Genomic DNA, 20,010 nt, shown 5'->3' on the forward strand with positions numbered 1-20,010 from the left:
CCGAGGTGGCGCAGCAGTTAGAGTGCAGTACTGCCGGCCACTTTAGCTGACTGTGTTCAGCAGGTCAGCGGTTCAAATCTCACCGGCTCAAGGTTGACTCAGCCTTCCATCCTTCCGGGGTAGGTAAAATGAGGACCCAGATTGTTGGGGGCAATGTAAATATATATATACATTGCTTACTGGTGTACACCGCTTAGAGAGTGCTTGCACTTAAAGCGGTATATAAGTCTCATAAATAAATAAATAAATAAATTATATGTACAGTTATGTATATCTTTTAATTCTACCATTAACTTGAAGTCCGAGCAGTTCTTAATTCATACCAGCGGTAAAATTTGCCCCAGATTTCGAAGTATTCGTGTTCCGCTTTGTCTTTCATAATCATTGTAAGCCTGTCCATCTCAGCACATATTAGAATTTTATGCAGGATCTCTTCTTCCGTTGGGGTTCCCTTGTTCCTCCAATTTTGAGCAAAAACCAGCCTGGAAGCCGTTAAAATGTGTAGCATTAAATAAAGTAAGCAGTCAAGATTTTTGATTAGACTTCTCAAGAAGTCAAATTTTACAGGATCAATAGGATTTCTAGCCATTTGACTTTCTGCCTTATATAAGATTATTATAGTTATTATCCTTTGCAAAAGAAAAATTACATACTAATTCTCTCCTTGGCTCTTACTTTCAAAGTCTATTAGTACCTTTCATTTCCTTTCATTGGCATCGTAGGTCAATGAAGGAAAACTAGCAGTTGTATATGGTAGCCCATATTTAACACTAAAATACTTGACAGAGTTATTGATTATTTCCCCAAGATTTACCTCATCTTTTTTTCTGAATGACAGTGAAATTAAGAAATCCTTAGTTTTAAAGTTTTTCATTTAATTTTTCCCTTACCTAGAGACATTATTAAACTGGAAAAGTTGGCTAGGTGACTCAAGCAATTTAATATTACGTGATATGAAATGAGCTATATTAAAATGCATGTTTTTTCCATTTTCTAATTGTAAAACATCTCATATTCCCTATTTGCATTTAAAGAACATTTAAACATATTATTATTTGATCTATCAAAAAACCTACATAAAGCTCTTGGGAAGGTGGATATATCTTTCTATACATCAGTGAAAGAAGGGCAACAAGAGAAATCTGCGCCTCTCTGCAGCCACAAAATAGCAACAAAGCTTGTTATGGTTAGAAAAGAAGGTCGAAATAAGGTATGTTGTTAAAGGCTGGTTAAAATATGTTATCGGATTTTTTTTAACCATGGTTTACTAGGATAGATATTAATGCCGCAAGGATATGAATTGCATAGATGTACACATTTTTTTGAAATTGCAAATTTGGCTTGTATTTGGGGAATAAAATAATTATATACTTTATCAGAATATTTATAGTAGCTGAAAAATATGGAAATTAGTAACCATGACAAAATATTTTGCGTATTTTAACAGCAAGCTGCTGAAACAGCTCAGTTCTGTGCATACTGAGGGAAAGGGGAATGGCTTTCCTTTCAACAGAATGTATTTCTGAAATTGAATAGCCAGAGATATGATTCCTATCTAAGTGTAATAATGACTGTTGAGAAGTTTTGTCCCTGTGCAATTTTTTCAGTGAATATCATTTTTTAACCTGCATTTGCTAGTACCAGTATGAAGGGAAGGGAGTCACTAAACAAATTTAGTAGCGGGAAAAATAAGTTTGTTTTAATAAATACCATATATTGGCTCAATAATCTGATATTATACAGGTAATCATCGACATACGACCACAATTGAGCCCAATATTTCTGTTGTTAAGTGAGACATTTTTAAGTGAGTTTTACCCAATTTTATGACTTTTCTTGTCACAATTGTTAAGTGAATCACTGCAGTTCTTAAGTTAGTAACATAGTTATGAAGTGAATCTGGCTTTCCCATTGACTTTGCTTGTCAAAAAGTCATAAAAGTTGATCACATGACCCTGAGACACACAGTTGATCACAGCAACCCTCATAAATATGAACCGGTTGCCAAGCATCTGAATTTTGATCACATGATCATGAGGATGCTGCAAAAGTTGTAACTGTGAAAAATGGTCACAAGTCACTTTTTTCAGTGCTGTCGTAACTTTGAATAGTCACTAAATGAACTGTTGTAAGTCAAGGATTATCTTCACTTAGTTACAACTTTGTACTGCAGCCAAAAAGCCATATAACTCAAAACCAGGTTAATTGAATCAGCATCTTTTGAGAGATTTGTTATACTATCCCAAAAGTCACTTGACCAATAAAGTTAAGCTTTTTTTGTTCCCTTCCCCCCACCTTCTCTCTCTTGAAAACTAGTCAAGTTGTGTATTCGATGGATTAATATGGCTTGTATTTTGTTTCAGGGACGTCTTTTCTATGCTTGTGATGCTGCTAAGGCAGATCGATGTGATTTTTTTAAGTGGGTTGAAGATGTAAAACCTATACAGATGGAGAGTGAACCTTGTATTAAACTTCATGATATAAAGAGTATTGGAACTTATCTCAGATGTCAAAGAATTTCTATCTATGAAGAATGCCAATTTTTAATAAGGTATGTTGAAATGTTAGATACACTTGAATAGTAGTTTATAACTGAAAAGAAATGATGCTAGTAAATAATGAAGATAGTGTCTACATTACTTAAGTTTCCTTTAGGAAGAGTTAATAAAAAGTATTTAAAATAAAAAATAGTAATGATCCCAATATTATAAATTAATTTCAAACAGACTAAGCAGTTCTTTGGTCATGTTATCTCCCCCCTGCCAGATTTAACATTTTCAATCAATATTTGTTACTGATATTAATATTGCTACTAATGAAGAGTTTATTCATTATTTTGAGTAATATTAAAGTTTGTCTCCAGTTTTATTTTTTTCATTTCATGAGAAATTATTTTTAGCATTTGGTTCTAAAAGCAATATATAAATTACAGGATTCTTATATTTCATTTTTGCAGAAAAATGTTTGATACTCAAAGAAAACAATTTAGTAAGATGAAGAAATGTAATATTGCAAAGGCTAGCTTTAACTGTGATTCTAAGAGCAAATTATTTCTTAAACTGAACCGGAAGGAGCATTCATCTACATATAGCAAAGGTTGGTAACTTTGAAAATCTCTGAGACAAACGAAAATGTATGTTATATTTTGTTATATTACATTATGTTACGACATAATTTTACATTACATTTATTTGTTAACTGACTCAATCTAATGACTGATAGCTTATTATAACTAAAAATATACAAATAATAATGCAATAAATAATTTGCAATATAACAAGAATATACGTATGAAGAAACGCTCATGCTAGAGTCAGCAGGCTGGGCACTTGTATTCTGGGCTAATTGGAGCTTCCTGGTTGTCTCCAAAGACAGTTCCATAGAGAGCATATTACAACAGTATACCATATCTGTGGTGATTGGGTTGTGAGTTATTGTTGCCAAGGCATCTTGGACTAGATAGGGCTACATTGTATCAGTGAAAGTTGGGCAAAGGCCCATCCAGGCTTCTACTTGCTATTTGGCAGAAGCCCTAAGTCCAGAAGGAATCCTATGTCACACATTTCTTTGGGGCCACATATCACATAGATGACTCTGGCATTCCTTCATCTCCTGTTCTACATACACATGACTGCTGGGCCAGGTCATCTATTGCAATAAAATAATTATTGTAAAAGATATAATAGATCATCAATAATTGATGATTGATTGATTTGAATTGATTCCTGTAGCTGTCCACAAAGCATCTAATTCAGTTCTGCTGATACCAAGCTATGTATCTTGACCCCCTAACTGATCAAATGATATTGTTGAGGTTTTGTCCCAGTGCCTGATTCTGTTGGGGTCTGGATGGGGAAGAATAGGATTAAGCCAGACACTAGCAATGGGTCCATGAACTCTCTGACTCTCAGGATTTTCTCATTTTAGTTCTGGATGGATTGCGCTTCTATAAACCGAACTGGTATATAGTTTGGAATTTTTCCTAGACTTGTAGCTCAAAAAGCAGATGACAGCTGTGGCCAGGAAAGTTTTTGCATGGATGCACCTTTCCCAGATTAGGAGACCCTTCTTACAGTCAATCACCTCGTGTATGGACTATTTAATGTGTTCTCTATGGGGCTACTTTTGAAGATCACTTGGAAGCTCTAGCTCAGACATGTCAAACTTGCAATGTCACATGACGTTGCGCAACTGATTGGGACGGTTTTGCCATTGCCAGCAATGGAGTGGGTGCGGCTTCCGGATGATGCGTCCGGCCTGTGGGCCAGCAGTTTGACACCCCTGCTCTAGCTGGTTCAGTGTACAGCATGAATAGTGTTGGACACATCTTTCCAAATTGTTTAAAATCCTCAAAAGGTAGTCTTAGAAATGTAAATTATAGGTATGCAAATAAATATTCTTATATTTTATTTAATTTTTAGTTTATATAGTAAAACAGTTATAACTTTTTTTGTTCATAAACAATTAAATGATGTATATGATAAAATTTAAAATACCTCTCAGAATAGTTTTTCAAATAGTGCCCTTAAGAATATGAAATTATTTAATATGAAAATAGATATTTACTCAATGCATTCCTGATTAAGAAAAATCTCTGTGTTTTTGTTTTTTCAGCAAGAAGACATAGGAAATAAAAAAGGGAAAAAACTTTTTTTTTCAAAGTTGCAATTGTAGCTTTATTTAATTGCAAAATTGATTGCTTGGTGTAACTTATGCAAATGTATGTACTATGTTGACAGATGATCTTTGGGTTGTTTCCAAGACTTTGACCTTTGAACCCTTGGACACTTTCATTGCATATAGTGTTTTCTTTGGACCATCCTCTAATAATGAAGTGGAGTTGGAACCTCTCAATGGTTATAGCCCATCAAATTGGTGCTCAAATAGTAAGTTTCTGCTCAAGGTTTTTTTTCCTGTAAGGTTTTAGAACAGATTATTCAAAATATGACTGTTTAATGTGCCATAAAACGGAATTCCAACAGCTTTTACTGGAAAAATTATCACTGAATCAGATCAGCTCTTAAAGGACAGTGGGAAACCCAGTTCAGGGCATCTGATAAGTAAGAAAATCTAAATAGTCAAAATATTTTACTTATCCACAGGATATTTTCCTGCAACTGAAATATGTTTGCTTGAAACTTATCTTAATTCATGGTCAGTTTGAGAAAGTTAAATATTTGCACAACTTTAATTAAATCCAAGATATAATATGTACACTTTGAAAGAATTAGTGGGAAAGCAGAGCTAGACTACAGGGAATGTATTGAACTGAAACACAACTACCTGCTCTTCTTATAGAAAAATGTATGTGGGATGTGAAGAGATGGGGGGGAAATCCAAATATATCCTTGTTAAACAGAAAAAAATTAGATAATCATAATAATTTTAAAAAACCTCTTCAGTTCCAGGGAACACAGGAATGGGAATTTTTTAGAGACATGTAATTTCTGAAAAATGTTGCTTTGAGACCAAGGAAATACAATACTCCCTAACCTAACTAATCCACAAGTCTTGATACAAATTAGAATGTATCTCCCCATGCCTATTATTTTACCTTAAAAATTATTGTTACAATTGATATTGGCTTGTATAGTGTCTTGTCTTTTTGGACTTAAGATTCAAATGGGTTTTTTTTAGTCAAGTTCATCTCTAAATATCTATTTCTTATTATATTTTCTTTCTTAGTGATTGTTCATGCCTTGTTTGTGTGTAATGCTAGCACTGAACTTACAAATTTGAGAAATATACAGGAAAATGTCAGTTTGATCACTTTGCCAATCATGCAGCATCTACTTACAAAGTAAGTAGTGATACTGTCTTTTAAAACTGGAAACAGATTTGTACATTCATTGATACAAATACATTTGAATTACTTGACTGGAAATATATTTTCATTCTAGTGCTAAGTTCTAAATAGGTTAAATTTTCTCTTTTTTAATATTTTAGGGGTTTCAAAGAATTCTTTCCAAAAACCAAAGAAAGGAAACAAAAGTTTAAACCACCAGCACTAAATACAAATGCAATAAAATCTGAAATGTTCAGCCCAGAAATAGTTATAAATCTTGCTGATAAAATTATTCAAGCTTTTCAGCTAAATAAAGATCAGGCCACAGCAATGATGCAGATTGGTGCCATGATGACATCTCAAGAAATTAACACAGAAACAGGGAAGCATCCGACTTTTCCAATAACAATAATACATGGTAAATTATTTTACAAGAGCTTCATTTTTTGGCTTCTCCAGTCCTATATTCAGTCCATATTTTAATGAACTATCTTCAATTTTGTATTCCTTCTCTAAACATTTTTTTCAGGATTTTAATTTAGATTTTTTTTTACTACTATAAACCATTTTTATTCAAACTTTTGAACTATGTGAAATACTAGATTTATATTCCATATTGAGCTTCCCATGTACCCCACCAAATCTACTCTGGAAGGTTAGGATTTTGCCATGACCATATTTGGGATATGTAGAAGTGTGCAATGAGGAGGAAAGTAGGAATTACTTAGGTTTACTTAGGAGGTTTTATACTGAATAGGTTTTTTGTGCAAACTACTTTAATATCCACTGACATGCAGGTTAAATGGAAAGGTAAATTCTACATATACCAAATTAGGAGAGAATATTATCTGATTCTTCTCACTATTCTAGCATAAATTCCAGGCTTAATTACAGCCATAAGTCAAAGACTATCTATATTGCAATCATAGCATTAGTAGTGGGCTTTCTACTCTAATTCCAATATTACATTTCAGCTGATTCGATGCAATCACTGTATGCACAGCTAAGAATGTTTGGTTGATGTTTTCTCATGATGAATGTCTGATTTTTTTAACCTCCTTACTGCTCAGCCCAATTTCAAAGAAAATACCTGTTCAAAAGAACAATACACAATATGTTTATTCTAATGTACTTAATTTATTAAACTCAACATGTAGGTGTATTTGGATCTGGAAAAAGCTTATTGCTGGCTATTGTTATTTTATTCCTGGTACAAATATTTGAAATCAATGAAGCAGTTAATGGCAAACAGTCAGTGCCATGGAAAGTATTGGTTTCTTCTTCCACCAACATTGCTGTAGACAGAATACTGTTGAGGTAAGTAATTTAGAAATCATTTATGCTCAAATTGTTTCCATAAAAGATGTTACAATAATACTGTATGTGCATATAATTAATCTTGATGTATTCTTTATTTTTGAAAACTAATCAAATGCAGCTTTTTGTTATTTTTTTGGGTAGAAACCCTAAAATGCTATTTTGGTGAACTCTAAAAGCACTTCCTAATCATACTTTCACACTCGTAAATACTAGTTTAATCTAAGATTAGAAAACATTTTAAAAGCTTATAGCTGATAAGGATCAATTTAGAAAACTGAAAAATGAAAAGAATGTTACTGGAGTTTCTTTGGAAACTTGCAATTCTATGAAGACCTATTGAAATTTGAACCAAACTCTGCCTCAAGACCATTTTTTCTGAGTCTCCTCTCCTAACTATTTAACCCTGCCACAGAGTGTCAAAATGATTAATGTAGCAAGTTTCTATCCAAATTCCTCCAATTCATAGTCCTTTTGCAGACTAAAAGGAGCATTAATATCCCTTTGTCCCTGAAGCATTCAGTGAAAAGACTCACTACTCAAATGGAGAAAAACTGTTTAGATATGTCCCTTCGCTCTCTTGACACATTTGGTGTAGTGGTTAAGGCATCAGGCTAGAAACTGGGAGACCATGAGTCCTGCCTCAGGCACAAAGCCAGCTGGGAGACCTTGGCAGGTCATTCTCTCTCAGGAAGGAAGCAATAGTAAACTACTTCCAAAATCTTGCCAAGAAAACAGCAGGGACTAGTTCAGGTAATTGCCAGTAATTAACACTTCAGATTTGCACATGAATATTTCAATTTGTAAAGTGATGCAATTTAATGACCATGACAAAATATAAATGAAAGAATCAAAATTTCTTTTAAGATATTTAAAGTAATGAATTATTGTTTATTTCAGCCTACTAGACATTGGATTTGAAGACTTCATTAGAGTGGGAAGCATTAAAAAAATTGCAAAGCCAATACTTCCTTACAGGTAACTTGCTTAAAATCTTTAACCAGGTCCAAGAGTCACATCTGAATCTACTAGAACAGGGATTCTCAACCTCCGGTCTGTGGACAAGCACTGGACCGCGGTATAGCAAAAACAAAGCTGCGCAAACAAGCAAAGCCCCATCCACAGGATGCAGGCAGTATATGAAACCACACCCCTCCGGTCCGTGGAAAAACCTCCACGGAACCGGTCCCTGGTGCCCAAAAGGTTGGGAGCCACTGTACTAGAAGCCTTTGATCAAGCTGGAGTTTATGTAGAGGTACAAGTATAGACTAGTATTTTCACAAGAGAACCATATAAACAGCTGTCACAGTTGTTTTCAAACTACAGGAAGCTAGGTGGAAATTCAAAATAATTTTTAGCAACTTATACAATTAGAATAATTATTTTATTGATTTCATCATAAAAATCTTTTTCTAGATTCATTTACCATTACTCCCTATCCTCCAAAGGCAGCACGGGATAAGTGAGCACTGGGCATTCTGACAGTACCTTTTATTAAAGGATGTAAGCCATTTTAAGTATTAGAAAGTATGGGACATTAATTATAGAATAAGTACTTGAAATGGATTCTTAATGAGGTTGAGGTGTTGAGTACTTCTATATCATTGTATTGCATTTTATTTTTTCAGATCTTTTAAAGTCATATGAATTTTTTATGGTTTTATTGTTAACTGCATTCTGCTGTTCAATCATTTTAAAATTATTTTTTAAAATTGTTTTGATTTCTATAAGCTACTCTGGAAGAAACTGGTGTAAAATGTTCATTTTAAAACAAATATATGAGTTGCTTAGAATCGTGTTTGAGATAAATAAATAAATCTAATAAGTAAAACAATTCTTGCTGGCTACCATCTGCGCAAAATGTTTGAATGCACTCATATATAAACAAGTAAGTTCTAATGTAGGTTACTGCTTATAATTTATTATTTGGATGTAAATATAATTTTTTACACAAGGCTCATTCAGACAGATAATCCCTTCTTTATTCCATAAACAATATGCTAATGCTACCTTTTGGTAACTGGGATCTTTTCTTAGATTTCAGCTTCTACCTAAAGTAGAAGCAGCAGTCTTTTGTGCAGAGGCATCTTTTCATAAATAAACTGTTCCATTCAGTATTATTCCCTACAATTATGCAATATGTTAAAGCTTGCATGCTGGCTCAGGATCTGAAAATGAACAGCTGAAAGAATTACTTGCCTTGATGAAGGAGGATTTAAGCCCAGTGGAAAAAATGTATGTGAAGAAGACTATTGAACAACATAAACTGGGCACCAATAAAGCTTCCCTGAGAAAGGTAATGATGACGTGTATTTGCATGTGCCAATAGGTAGCATATTTTTATGTTTAGATGCTCTGGTTAAGTAATAGAATGTGGCATACAAAAATAATTTAAAAAATCAATAGCAAAGTCATCTAGCCTAAAGCCAATGGAGCAGTAAGAATACAATTAAATTTTATTTAAAAAGACAGGTTGGAACTGTAAATACCTGAGTGAAAAAGCATATATTCAGTTATTAAGAAAGTGAGGGAGCTGTTAGCATTTCCTTTTTGGACTCCTGCCCCAGTTGTGCATTGATAGTGAAATGGAATATAATTATGGAAAAATCCTTCATTAGTAAATTTGTGGCGTAAACATCATTAGCAAACACTATAGACTCAGTAGATCCAACTCAATGGTACTACAAATAAATAATATGGAGAGGTATTATGATGAACTTCTTTGGGAATTATGAAAATTACAGGCAAAAAATAGAATTATTTGAATATAATATGTTTTGTTATATTTTATTATATACATTATAATCTTTTATTATTTTATTATGACAAGCCAATTTTCTTTCTGCCAGTATTAATAAGAAGCTGCTCTGGAAGTTAAATACATATAATGTTGTCTTATTTCAATTATATTGTTAAGTAAAATAATGTTCATTTCTAGTAAACAGTTTTTCTTAACGCATATACTTCTTGATTTAAGGCCACAATTCGCCTTGCTAAGCTATCTGGTTGTTAAGTGAGTCATGCCCAATTTTTACAACTTTTTTGTCACAGTCATTAAGCGAGTCACATAGTGAATAAGCAAATCTGGCTGCCCCATTGATTTTGCTTGTTGGCAGGTGACTAGGGGGGTTCCAAATGGGGATCACATAACACCGGGATACTGCAGCCATCATAAATACATGCTAGTTGTCAAACACACAAAACATGCTCACATGACCGCAGGGATACTGTGATGGTCATAAATGCAAATTCTAATAAACCACTTTTTTTCAACACTGTCATAACTTCAAATAGTAACTAAACGAATGGTTGGAAGTCGAGGACGATCTGTGCTGAATTTGGAAACTGCATTTAGTGTTCTTTTTTTTAATGTGAAGCAAATTACTGTAAAAGTGAATGTTTAAGAAATACAGTAGCTTTTCAGGTTAACAGACTAATGAGGCAAAGGCAGGGTTAGGCAACCTGGGCTCTTTTATGACTCGTGGACTTCAACTCCCAGAATTCCTGAGTCAGCACAGCTGACTCAGGAATTCTGGGAGTTGAAGTCCACGAGTCATAAAAGAGCCCAGGTTGCCTACCCCTGGGCAAGGGTGCCCAATAAAACTGAATGTCTTTTAATTCAGAGTTCCCCAATCTTTCTGGTTTTCAGACTGACGGGGGGGAGAGGGGATGGTTCTGCATGAGCAGAGGCAAGCGTGCACATGCTCACCTGCTGCTCACACAAGTGGGGATACACGCATGCTCGCCCACCACTTCCACGGCCTGGTTCCAAATGGCTCAAGGCCCGGTAGTGGGCAACAGTCCGGGAGTTGGGAATCCCTGTTTTAACCTATGAGTTGGATGTTGGGGAGGGGGCTCCTCAGATATTCTTTTTATAGTCAAAGATAGCTCAGTGTTATAGCCTCTGATTTACACATGAACATGTCAGTTTGCAAAGTCATACAGTATAACGACTATGATAATTTAAAAATAAAGGAATCAACATTTATTTAAATATATTTCAAATACATTTGCAATGAGTTTGTCAAATGACAAATTCTTTGTGCAGTTACTATTGCCTGAAATCTGAACAAACTCATATCCAGCAGAATGACTGAACTACTGCCCCTTAAGTTGAGCATTTATTATATCTATGAAAGAGACTGGGCTATAAAGTAATCAGTTGTCAAGACACTCACCTGACACATCCACACCTGAAAAGCCCTTATAAATAGAAGAGCACTGACATCGATATCCCCTAAAGTAAACGCTGCTGAAGATGTTACCCAGTCTGATAACAAAATGTCTGGAAACCAACCCACAAGCTCAGAGAACAAACCTTCACCCTTGTAATCAATTGTTTTTATTGAAATCAGTTAGCAAACATGGCATCACATGAATAAACTGAAATGAACTGACTTGTATTTTTAATCTTTGCATGTTTTATTATTTTTTTAAAGCAAACTTCAGGCATAGGGTAATACAACCAGCATCATGGAGTCATATTTGCTCATTATAAATTTGATTTTTTTTATTGCTAGTACCATTTCTGAGTATAAATCCATTCAAATACCAAATAAAGAAATTGAATTTTGATTGTTCAGTTTGTGGTTCCTTATTTATATGGGTATACAGATTGCTTTATTTTTCCTCTGTTGATACAGGTGAGGGTAGTGGGATCTACTTGTGCTGCCTGCTCATTTCCATGCATGAAAAGTCTTAAGTTTCCTATAGTGATTCTAGATGAGTGTAGTCAAATGACAGAACCATCCTCTCTGTTCCCTATTGCAAGGTATGGCATCATTTTACTTTGTTATTAGACTCCTTGACTTTTAGTCAGTCATTTAACGATCATTCAAACTTACAACAGACTTCCCCAGGACGACATATAATCCAGATTCAACATTTCAATGGACAGCCCCCCCATAGTCACATGATCATATTTTGGGCACTCAGCAACCACTCTGAATTTAGGGCTGTTTGCAGTATCCCATGGTCACATGACCACAATGTACAATTGTTCTTCAGGAACCTAGCAAAATCCAAACAATGGATTTCACTTAAGAACCATCACATTCACTTAATGACCTCCATATTTGCTTAATGACCATGGTGATTCACTTAATGACTGTAGAAAAGGTCTCAAAATTGGATACGGTCCCATGATGATAACAATCACCATGATTTAGGGATGTAATTGCAGGCTTAGTTGTGGTCAGAAGTGGAGGACTACCAGTAATTAAATTCAGTGTACTGATTGTTTTAACTTACGATGTATGTAAGTTGCTTTAAGATGTAAGCAAGAAAACATTTTATAACCAACTAATATAATTCTTATTATTGCAACAACTCAATGACCACCTTGTAATTAAATTCTCAAAATGGAGTGTGAAATTGTGATGGTTTAGCTGACAGCAAGAATAGCTGTGTGACGCTGATCTCCATTATTTACAAAGTTTTAAATGCAATATATTATTTAGAAAACTAAAGCTGAAATAGCAAAAGAAATCTTCCAAGTACGGTGAATACAGCCAATATAGGTGGTGAGAAACTCTTATAATTCCAGAATTGAGTCTCAGCAAGATATTATTTATCTTCAAGAAACTAGAAGCATTTTTTTTTTTAACGATTCTTGTTGAATCAGTTTGCTTTTAGCTGCTAGGTCAGGCAAATCCAGAAACATCTAATTAAGGTAGATTAGCCCTTTATGCATCCCAAAGTTCAGTATGTAGTTGTTAAAAATGTAATACAACACAGACCTTTACATTGGGTCAGTTTCAAGAAACAATTTTTTTTCTACAACATAATTTTATCCAACGAATTAAGAGAGATAAATATTGGCCAGGAATTAGACTGAACTTCGTAATGAAAGCCAATTTAAAGAGAGAAATACTATAAACAATACAAAAGTTACAGTATGTATTTGCTTTGCCAGGCTTAATGAGAAGTAATCAATTAGTAATGATTATACATTCTGTTGAAAGATTGGTAATCTATATATAAATAAAAATGTAAATGTTCGTTTGTTCAAAATCTTAAATCTCCGAAAGTTCTTCACCGATTGCTTTGAAATTTTGACACAACGTTGCATTCGAATACGCGCATGTTTTTATATACCTATATTATATAGATATCACACCTGTGACAGGTAAAAACATGCTTTTTTTGAAAAACAGCACCATCTGTTGGACGTAATCTCTATATCTGCACACACAATGGAACAACAAAAATATTGTACACCCACAAGCATTGTGAAATTAAACATATTACAAATGTGCGCTTTCTGTTTTCTTTCTTGAGCCACAGCAACGCGTGACTGGGTACAGCTAGTATTTTAAAATATTTTTATTTGGGCTTCTGTATTAACAGTTTCATACCATGCTCCAAGTTTTCTTGAACTTGGTGATGTGAAAGAAATTTAAAGATAATTGTTTTTAGCACAGAAGTCTGAAGCCTAATACAAATTTAAACTGTATAGCAAATGAACAGACATAAAGCATAGTTTTAGCTCTGTATTATCAGTTACAGTTTACTAGGAAGCTGGTCAGGCAGCTAGAGCTATCTGTCTATTTTGTCTTTAGACTTTTTTTGTCCAACGCTATGGTTTATATGATATATGATTGCCTTTTACTGAAAGAAAGTTTTCCAATTTTTAAATATAATATGTGGTGTCCAAAAATATATTTCCATTTATAGTTTTGAATGTGAAAAGCTGATTCTGGTTGGAGATCCTAAGCAACTGCCACCTACCATTCAAGGGTCTGAAAGTGCACATGACAGTGGATTGGAACAAACTCTCTTTGATCGGCTCTGTTTGATGGTGTGTACTTCTAATATCTAGAGACATATACTTGATTTTTTTAATTTTAAAAATATTTAGAGCCTAGAAAGTGAGTCAAAATCTTATCCAACAAAATGTTGCTTTCTTAATGTTATATGTTCTGTTTTATGAAAATATTTATTACATACTCAGTAGATATTTCAGTATGGAATACATGTGAGTGACAGATCAGATGTCCATCATGAACAGGCATTCATAAGGAAGATTATCTTAAGGACTGGATAACTATCTTTTCTAAAAGTTCTTCCACGAAATTAGTGACACAGTTAAAATAAATGCTCCTATTAGAATGTTTCTAAAAATCACAGAATATATCATATTTTGAAGATTTCTGAATCAGGCAAGATCAATTTCAGTATCTGCGTTGAATAAAAAATGCCAGTGTACCATTTTCACAAATACTTGTGCTTCTTTAATTTTTGAAAATGTTTTTATCAAATAACATTCCTTTTTTAGATCTGTAATGTAAGATATACTGTAGACTTGGCATATTTGGTCACATCTGTAGATAAGATGAAACTATTATGTTTCTTTTCTCAAAGAGTGGGTTTTGCAATTTCTTTATTAAAATAGAAAAAATACAAATACATTCTAAATGTTGCTAATTAATAATCTGATAAGATAGTTGCTTCAAGGAAAATATTCACAAATTATAAATAAAAAGATAGTGTGTAAATATATTTAGAAAAACAACATAAAGATATGTGACCAAATTATCTTGCTTCTTTGTTGAAAAAAAGAACAGTTTAAACATCATAAAGAACAACAATCCACATTTCAAGTTTGCAGGTAGATTTAGCATTCTGAGTGCATAAAACAATTATCTCAGTTCTCCATAGCTATGGATAAAAGGTTTATAGTTCTTTGTATACTGAAACATTTTATAAAGCAGAAGATAAGTATATTTTTCACCAGTATCAGTTATATAGAGTTAGGCTAATAATCTTATTTATTTCATACAAAGTGTGATGATAGCATGACAGCCCCAAAACTATGAATTAATATTTCAGTTTGTGGCAGCAAGGATTTTAGAACGAATTTACATATTTTCTGAAATAATCAGTGTAAAATAAAAGGACTGTTTCTTATGACCACTTCTTGAATTCTTTTCTGTAATGACACAATTCTCTGAAATCTGTCTTTGATCAAATTCCTAAGCATTTTGAATGATTGGATTTACATTTTTTAAAAAAATTACATTACTTGTCCCATAGCACAAAAAGGCTTAAATATTTTCCCAGTGTATATGTTAATAACTATCTTGTCCTATTATCCTTATATTGTTGCACATATTACAACAAAAAGCCTGGCATAAAAAGAAATCTCAATATTGTATTATTATACAATAAGAGATTATATGTCAGGCACAAGGCATAATCTTTTATTGTATTCTTGTACAATAAGAAATTATATGTCATTCTTCAAGTTGCAACACAGAAGATTTATTCAAGCCTGATTTACACAAAACTGGTCAACTAACAGCACTAATTTGTACTAGATAAGGGTCAAAAGAATTCAAGGGAGGGAGCAATGCAAGGACTCTAAAGTGGTGATGTGTTTAACACCACCACCCCCCCAGCGCTGCCTGCTATTTTCTTACATTATATCATTTATAACATTAGTTATTTAACAGTGCTCTCAGTTATTTTTGCTCTCTTTCTTTTTCTGCTTGCTATAATCACAGGGATATGCACCTATATTACTTAGAACACAGTATCGTTGTCACCCTGTTATTGCTGCTATAACCAATGAGCTATTTTATGAAGGAATTATGTTGAATGGAATTTCTGAAACAGATCGAAGTCCTCTCTTGGACTGGCTACCAACACTGTGTTTTTATAATGTTAATGGATCAGAACAAGTAAGTATTGCATTAATTGACGATAATGGTTTAGATTTAAGAACTTATAGTTTTCGTGTTCTTTCGTAAACCAAATTGTTTAGGACAGAAATGATAGAAGAGATATCCATGAAGAAATTGTATCCTAGGCATAACATACCCATGGCTTTTCTTCATTTCATACATTCATGGCTAAAATAGTTAATTCGTACAAATGAACTTCCTTGAGCCTGTACTTCTCTCAGTCTCATTTGATTGAGCATTCCAGTGGCAGCCTTATGATAAATGTAACTTGATAAACAGTCTTAAATTAATAATACTACATTTCATTATTCTACCAAACAAATTAATTATCATATCACTGACTTTTTTCATTATATAACTCAAAATCTGTTTTCTAGATCGAGGCAGACAACAGTTTCTACAATATGGCAGAATCATTTTTCATTGTCAAATTAATACAATCTTTGATTGCCAGCGGAGTAGATGGATCTATGATGGGGGTAATAACTCTCTACAAATCCCAAATGAGCAAGGTATGTTTTAGTTACCAAAACAATTCCAATGCAGTATTATTTTTTTGGGGGGGGGGGATATCATTAATTTGATCTTGTTCAAACAAAGACCCTCATCTTCATTATGCTTTAAACTAATTAGGAATTTCTCAGAGATGATTCTGTTTAAAATACACTATAAATTAAAAATCAAAAGTTTATGGGATGGCTTGCCTCAATTTTGAATATACTGTTTCTCGCATAACCATGAAAAATTTCCATTGATATTGTGTTTTATGAATCCTTTTTTTATTCAACCTGCTCCAATGGTAGATATTTTAAGAACATATATCATTACCCATTATTTTATTTTATTCAATCTTTTACAAAGAGTGTCAGGGACTTCCTCTGTTTCTGTTTACAGATCCGTAACTTGTTTGGTGCTATACACATGGATGCTGCCCAAATAAAGTCTGTCCAGGTGTCTACAGTAGATGCTTTTCAGGGAGCAGAGAAAGAAATAATTGTTTTATCTTGTGTAAGGACGAGACAAGTTGGCTTCATAGATTCAGAAAAGAGAGTGAATGTGGCTCTGACTAGAGGAAAGAGACATTTATTGATCGTAGGAAATCTAAACTGTTTAAGAAAGAACAAATTATGGGGAAGTGTTATTCAGCATTGCACAGGTAAAGTAAGATATTTTAAATTATAAATCACTCACCTATTCATTCATTGTACTTAAGAGTCTGCCTGTTCTTTGAAATGCAGGGGGGGGGAACACTCCAATATTACTTTTACAATAGTAATTTGTTGGCGTAGTCTGATAAGAGAATGGCTGGGCTAAAATCTCCTTCAAGTTTTTTTATCCACCAGAGATTTGACCAAAGCTCTCTCTGCTCAAGGTGACACCTTCACAACAGCAGTCTCCAACCTTTCTGGCTTGATGGACTGGCGGTGGGGAGGGGATGGTTCTGTGCAAGCAGCAGGGGTGCATGCAACTCCATTTGTGCGGTCAGTGGGTACACGTACCCTTTACTTGCACAAATGGAGCTATGCATGTGCACACTCGCCCACCACTTGCACAGCCCGAGGGTTGGGGACCTCTGCTTTACAACTTTAAATTACCTCTCTTTAAAGTTATACTATATCAAGCAGAATTATCATATGGTTCCTTGTACATAAGTCAATGTGTTTAAAGTTTAATTATATATAATATATAAATATACTATTCTGCTATTTATAGGGAGAAAAAATGGATTACAACATGCTAACCAATGTGAGCAGCAACTGAATGATATTGTTAAATCTTATTTCAAGAGAAAGATGGAAGAAGAAGCCATCATGAAAAAGAAAAAATCTAAAAATGAATCACTTTCTCAAAAAACAAATGCATAAATATACTGGATTATATCAATGATTTCATCTTGAAAATCAAAATTAAATTACAGTTTTTGTATTTTTAGGTGCCACCAGTAATACTGTTACATGAATTAAAGGGTTTTTTAAAAAAAAAAGTTTAAATATAATGAATAATTTTATAACAAGTAATTTCTAATGAAAGCTAACTTACTAGGAACTCTACATTTCATGACAACAAACTTTTTCCTCATAAACAGTTGTTTTAATTCTTGAACTGCTCTATAATACCATGGCATTAAATAAACTCGTATTTAAAATATTTCTCATGGATTTTTGAATAAAATACAAATGTATTCATAAATAATGGATTATAGGTTTTGCTATTACAATAGATAATTACTTTCTGCAATCAGTTGTGTAAGATCATTGTGAAGAAAAGCCATACTTGGCTTTTTCTCTCTCTTACAATTATATCATTTAGTATCATTGTGCCAGAAGTGACTCTTTAATCTATCCATTCTAGCTCTCTATTTCAAGCAGGAATTCAAACTAAGCTCTTACAAATAGCTACAGCTAAATTAGAATACATGCAAATGATGGGTATTATATCTACCTAATTCTACAGGTAATTGGTTTCACTGTTAAACCTCATTTTCTTTTAGTAAATATTTTCAGTAATCTGTCTTCTTGTAACCTAAATTCGCTATTTCATGGCTTCACCTTTTATATAATACCCTGTCATATATTCCGGTGCCATCCTATCTCCTCTTCTTTTCTTTTCTGAACACTTAATATAATATGTCCTTTACATTTCTGTACTTCTGACTTAATTTATAGATCTCTGTTCATGTTTATTCCATCTTTCAAGTGTCCTGCCAGAACAACACATGGTATTCAAGGCGTGTGTCTGAGCAACACAGAAGAAGACCCCAATAAAGTGTCACTATTATAAATAAACTATAATTTATTAAGCTCCTATAATTGTTTTGAAACACTAAATATTTTTTAAAAAATTAATAAATATATAACAGCATATATTTTTGAATACCAATATTCACTTTGATCCTGAAATATCCTGCAATATTCACTTTACCAAACCTGCCATCTTTGGGATTTTAGGAGGCAATAAAATTAAAGTGTTATTTTAATAAGCATTCTGAAACTAATATTAGCCTATCTCACGCTCCTAAGAAATCATGATATTATACAACCCCCATGACTTTGTAATAACAATTTTTGATAATAATGGTATATAAAATACAGTTTTATTCATTTTACAAAAACTAGCAGCACAGAAGCTGTAGTTGCATGATCAGTTGAACATATATTCTCATTTTTTGTTTGTTTGAATTATACTTTAGAAACTGAATATCAAAATGTATTGAAGTTAAAAGTCCTATCACATTAAGTACACATTTCAAAGCATCTAATGTATATGTGATAAGATGTAGCAGCTTTGGATAGAAAAGTGATTTTAATTAATAGTTTTGAATAGAAAGAATTTAATCTTCTAAAATAAATTAAATCTCTACTGTTTAGCCAGATATTACTGTTACCATATCACAGTGCTATTCCAGTTATTGTATGGAAAATATTTAGGAATTTAAAATACTGCATTTTGGAAATATAAATTTTGTTTTTTGCAGTTAAGATTCTAGCTAAAATAAAAATTGTCCGTTAGGTGGTGCCAGTGTTCTCTCTGCTTTTCATTTCACAGCATGAAGATAGAAAGCAAGGTCAGCTATTTTTTTCTTTGAAATAATGACAATTTGCATAATCTCACATGAATTAAGATAATTATTCAAATGTGATGCAAAACTCTTACCAATAGACTTTGAAGTTCTCTTCAGCCAAACGAAAATTGCACTCTAAACTTTGAAGGCTATCTACATTTCAAAAGTGAAAGCAAGTTTCACTATCATATTTTGGTTATTTCTTAAAAAGATTTTTTTTTAGCTCAAGCTGTCACTAAACCTATTAATACACAAAGTGTGGAATAAATAGTCAAGAGCTGAATAGCATCTTTTAAATTACTGGTGACACCCCTGTTCCAGCTCCCTAAAATCTCAATCAACAATCCATTAGAACGCAACGGGAGTAAAACTAAATCCTCGTTTAAGTGTATTTATCCGATCTCTTTTCTCTCTTTCAAATGCTAAATCCATTTGAGCATATGCCCCTTCTTTCTCTCGCCTTTCTCTAAAGGCTGGCAGCCTATACTTCTCTTGTAAATATGAAAGATGCTAATCATATGACATATCACGTCTCAGTCGGAGCTTGGAATAAAGCCTTGAGATTTGGGATCATTGCCTCCAGACAACAGCTTCATCAGCCGGAAAGTTGGGGTTTTTTTCTCCTTTCCTTCAACTCTCAATCCCTTCTTTGTCTAAGAAAA

General features: G+C 33.3%; 1 protein-coding gene across 5 annotated transcripts in view; it reads left to right on the forward strand.

Moving 5' to 3' along the window:
- Positions 1–18,743, forward strand: part of LOC120305906 (protein ZGRF1-like) — a 39,014-nt gene extending 20,271 nt beyond the window's left edge. For 2 of the 5 annotated variants that reach the window (XM_039338318.1, XM_039338319.1), the window contains exons 12-26: positions 1,035–1,210; positions 2,364–2,551; positions 2,957–3,096; positions 4,740–4,886; positions 5,686–5,800; positions 5,947–6,203; positions 6,943–7,102; positions 8,003–8,080; positions 9,251–9,398; positions 11,746–11,873; positions 13,778–13,901; positions 15,607–15,783; positions 16,164–16,298; positions 16,681–16,942; positions 17,500–18,740. In XM_039338318.1, coding sequence (XP_039194252.1) covers positions 1,035–1,210; positions 2,364–2,551; positions 2,957–3,096; positions 4,740–4,886; positions 5,686–5,800; positions 5,947–6,203; positions 6,943–7,102; positions 8,003–8,080; positions 9,251–9,398; positions 11,746–11,873; positions 13,778–13,901; positions 15,607–15,783; positions 16,164–16,298; positions 16,681–16,942; positions 17,500–17,651 — 2,387 coding nt within the window. In that variant the 3' untranslated portion in view covers positions 17,652–18,740. Of the gene's footprint in view, positions 1–1,034; positions 1,211–2,363; positions 2,552–2,956; positions 3,097–4,739; positions 4,887–5,685; positions 5,801–5,946; positions 6,204–6,942; positions 7,103–8,002; positions 8,081–9,250; positions 9,399–11,745; positions 11,874–13,777; positions 13,902–15,606; positions 15,784–16,163; positions 16,299–16,680; positions 16,948–17,499 lie in introns of all 5 variants that reach the window. The other 3 variants (XM_039338321.1, XM_039338320.1, XM_039338322.1) reach the window with 3 other exon arrangements.
- The last annotated feature ends 1,267 nt before the right edge of the window (positions 18,744–20,010 follow it).

The sequence above is a fragment of the Crotalus tigris genome, unplaced genomic scaffold (assembly GCF_016545835.1).
Source record: "Crotalus tigris isolate CLP2741 ecotype Arizona unplaced genomic scaffold, ASM1654583v1 scf7180000017695.2238764, whole genome shotgun sequence".
NCBI lineage: Eukaryota > Metazoa > Chordata > Lepidosauria > Squamata > Viperidae > Crotalus > Crotalus tigris.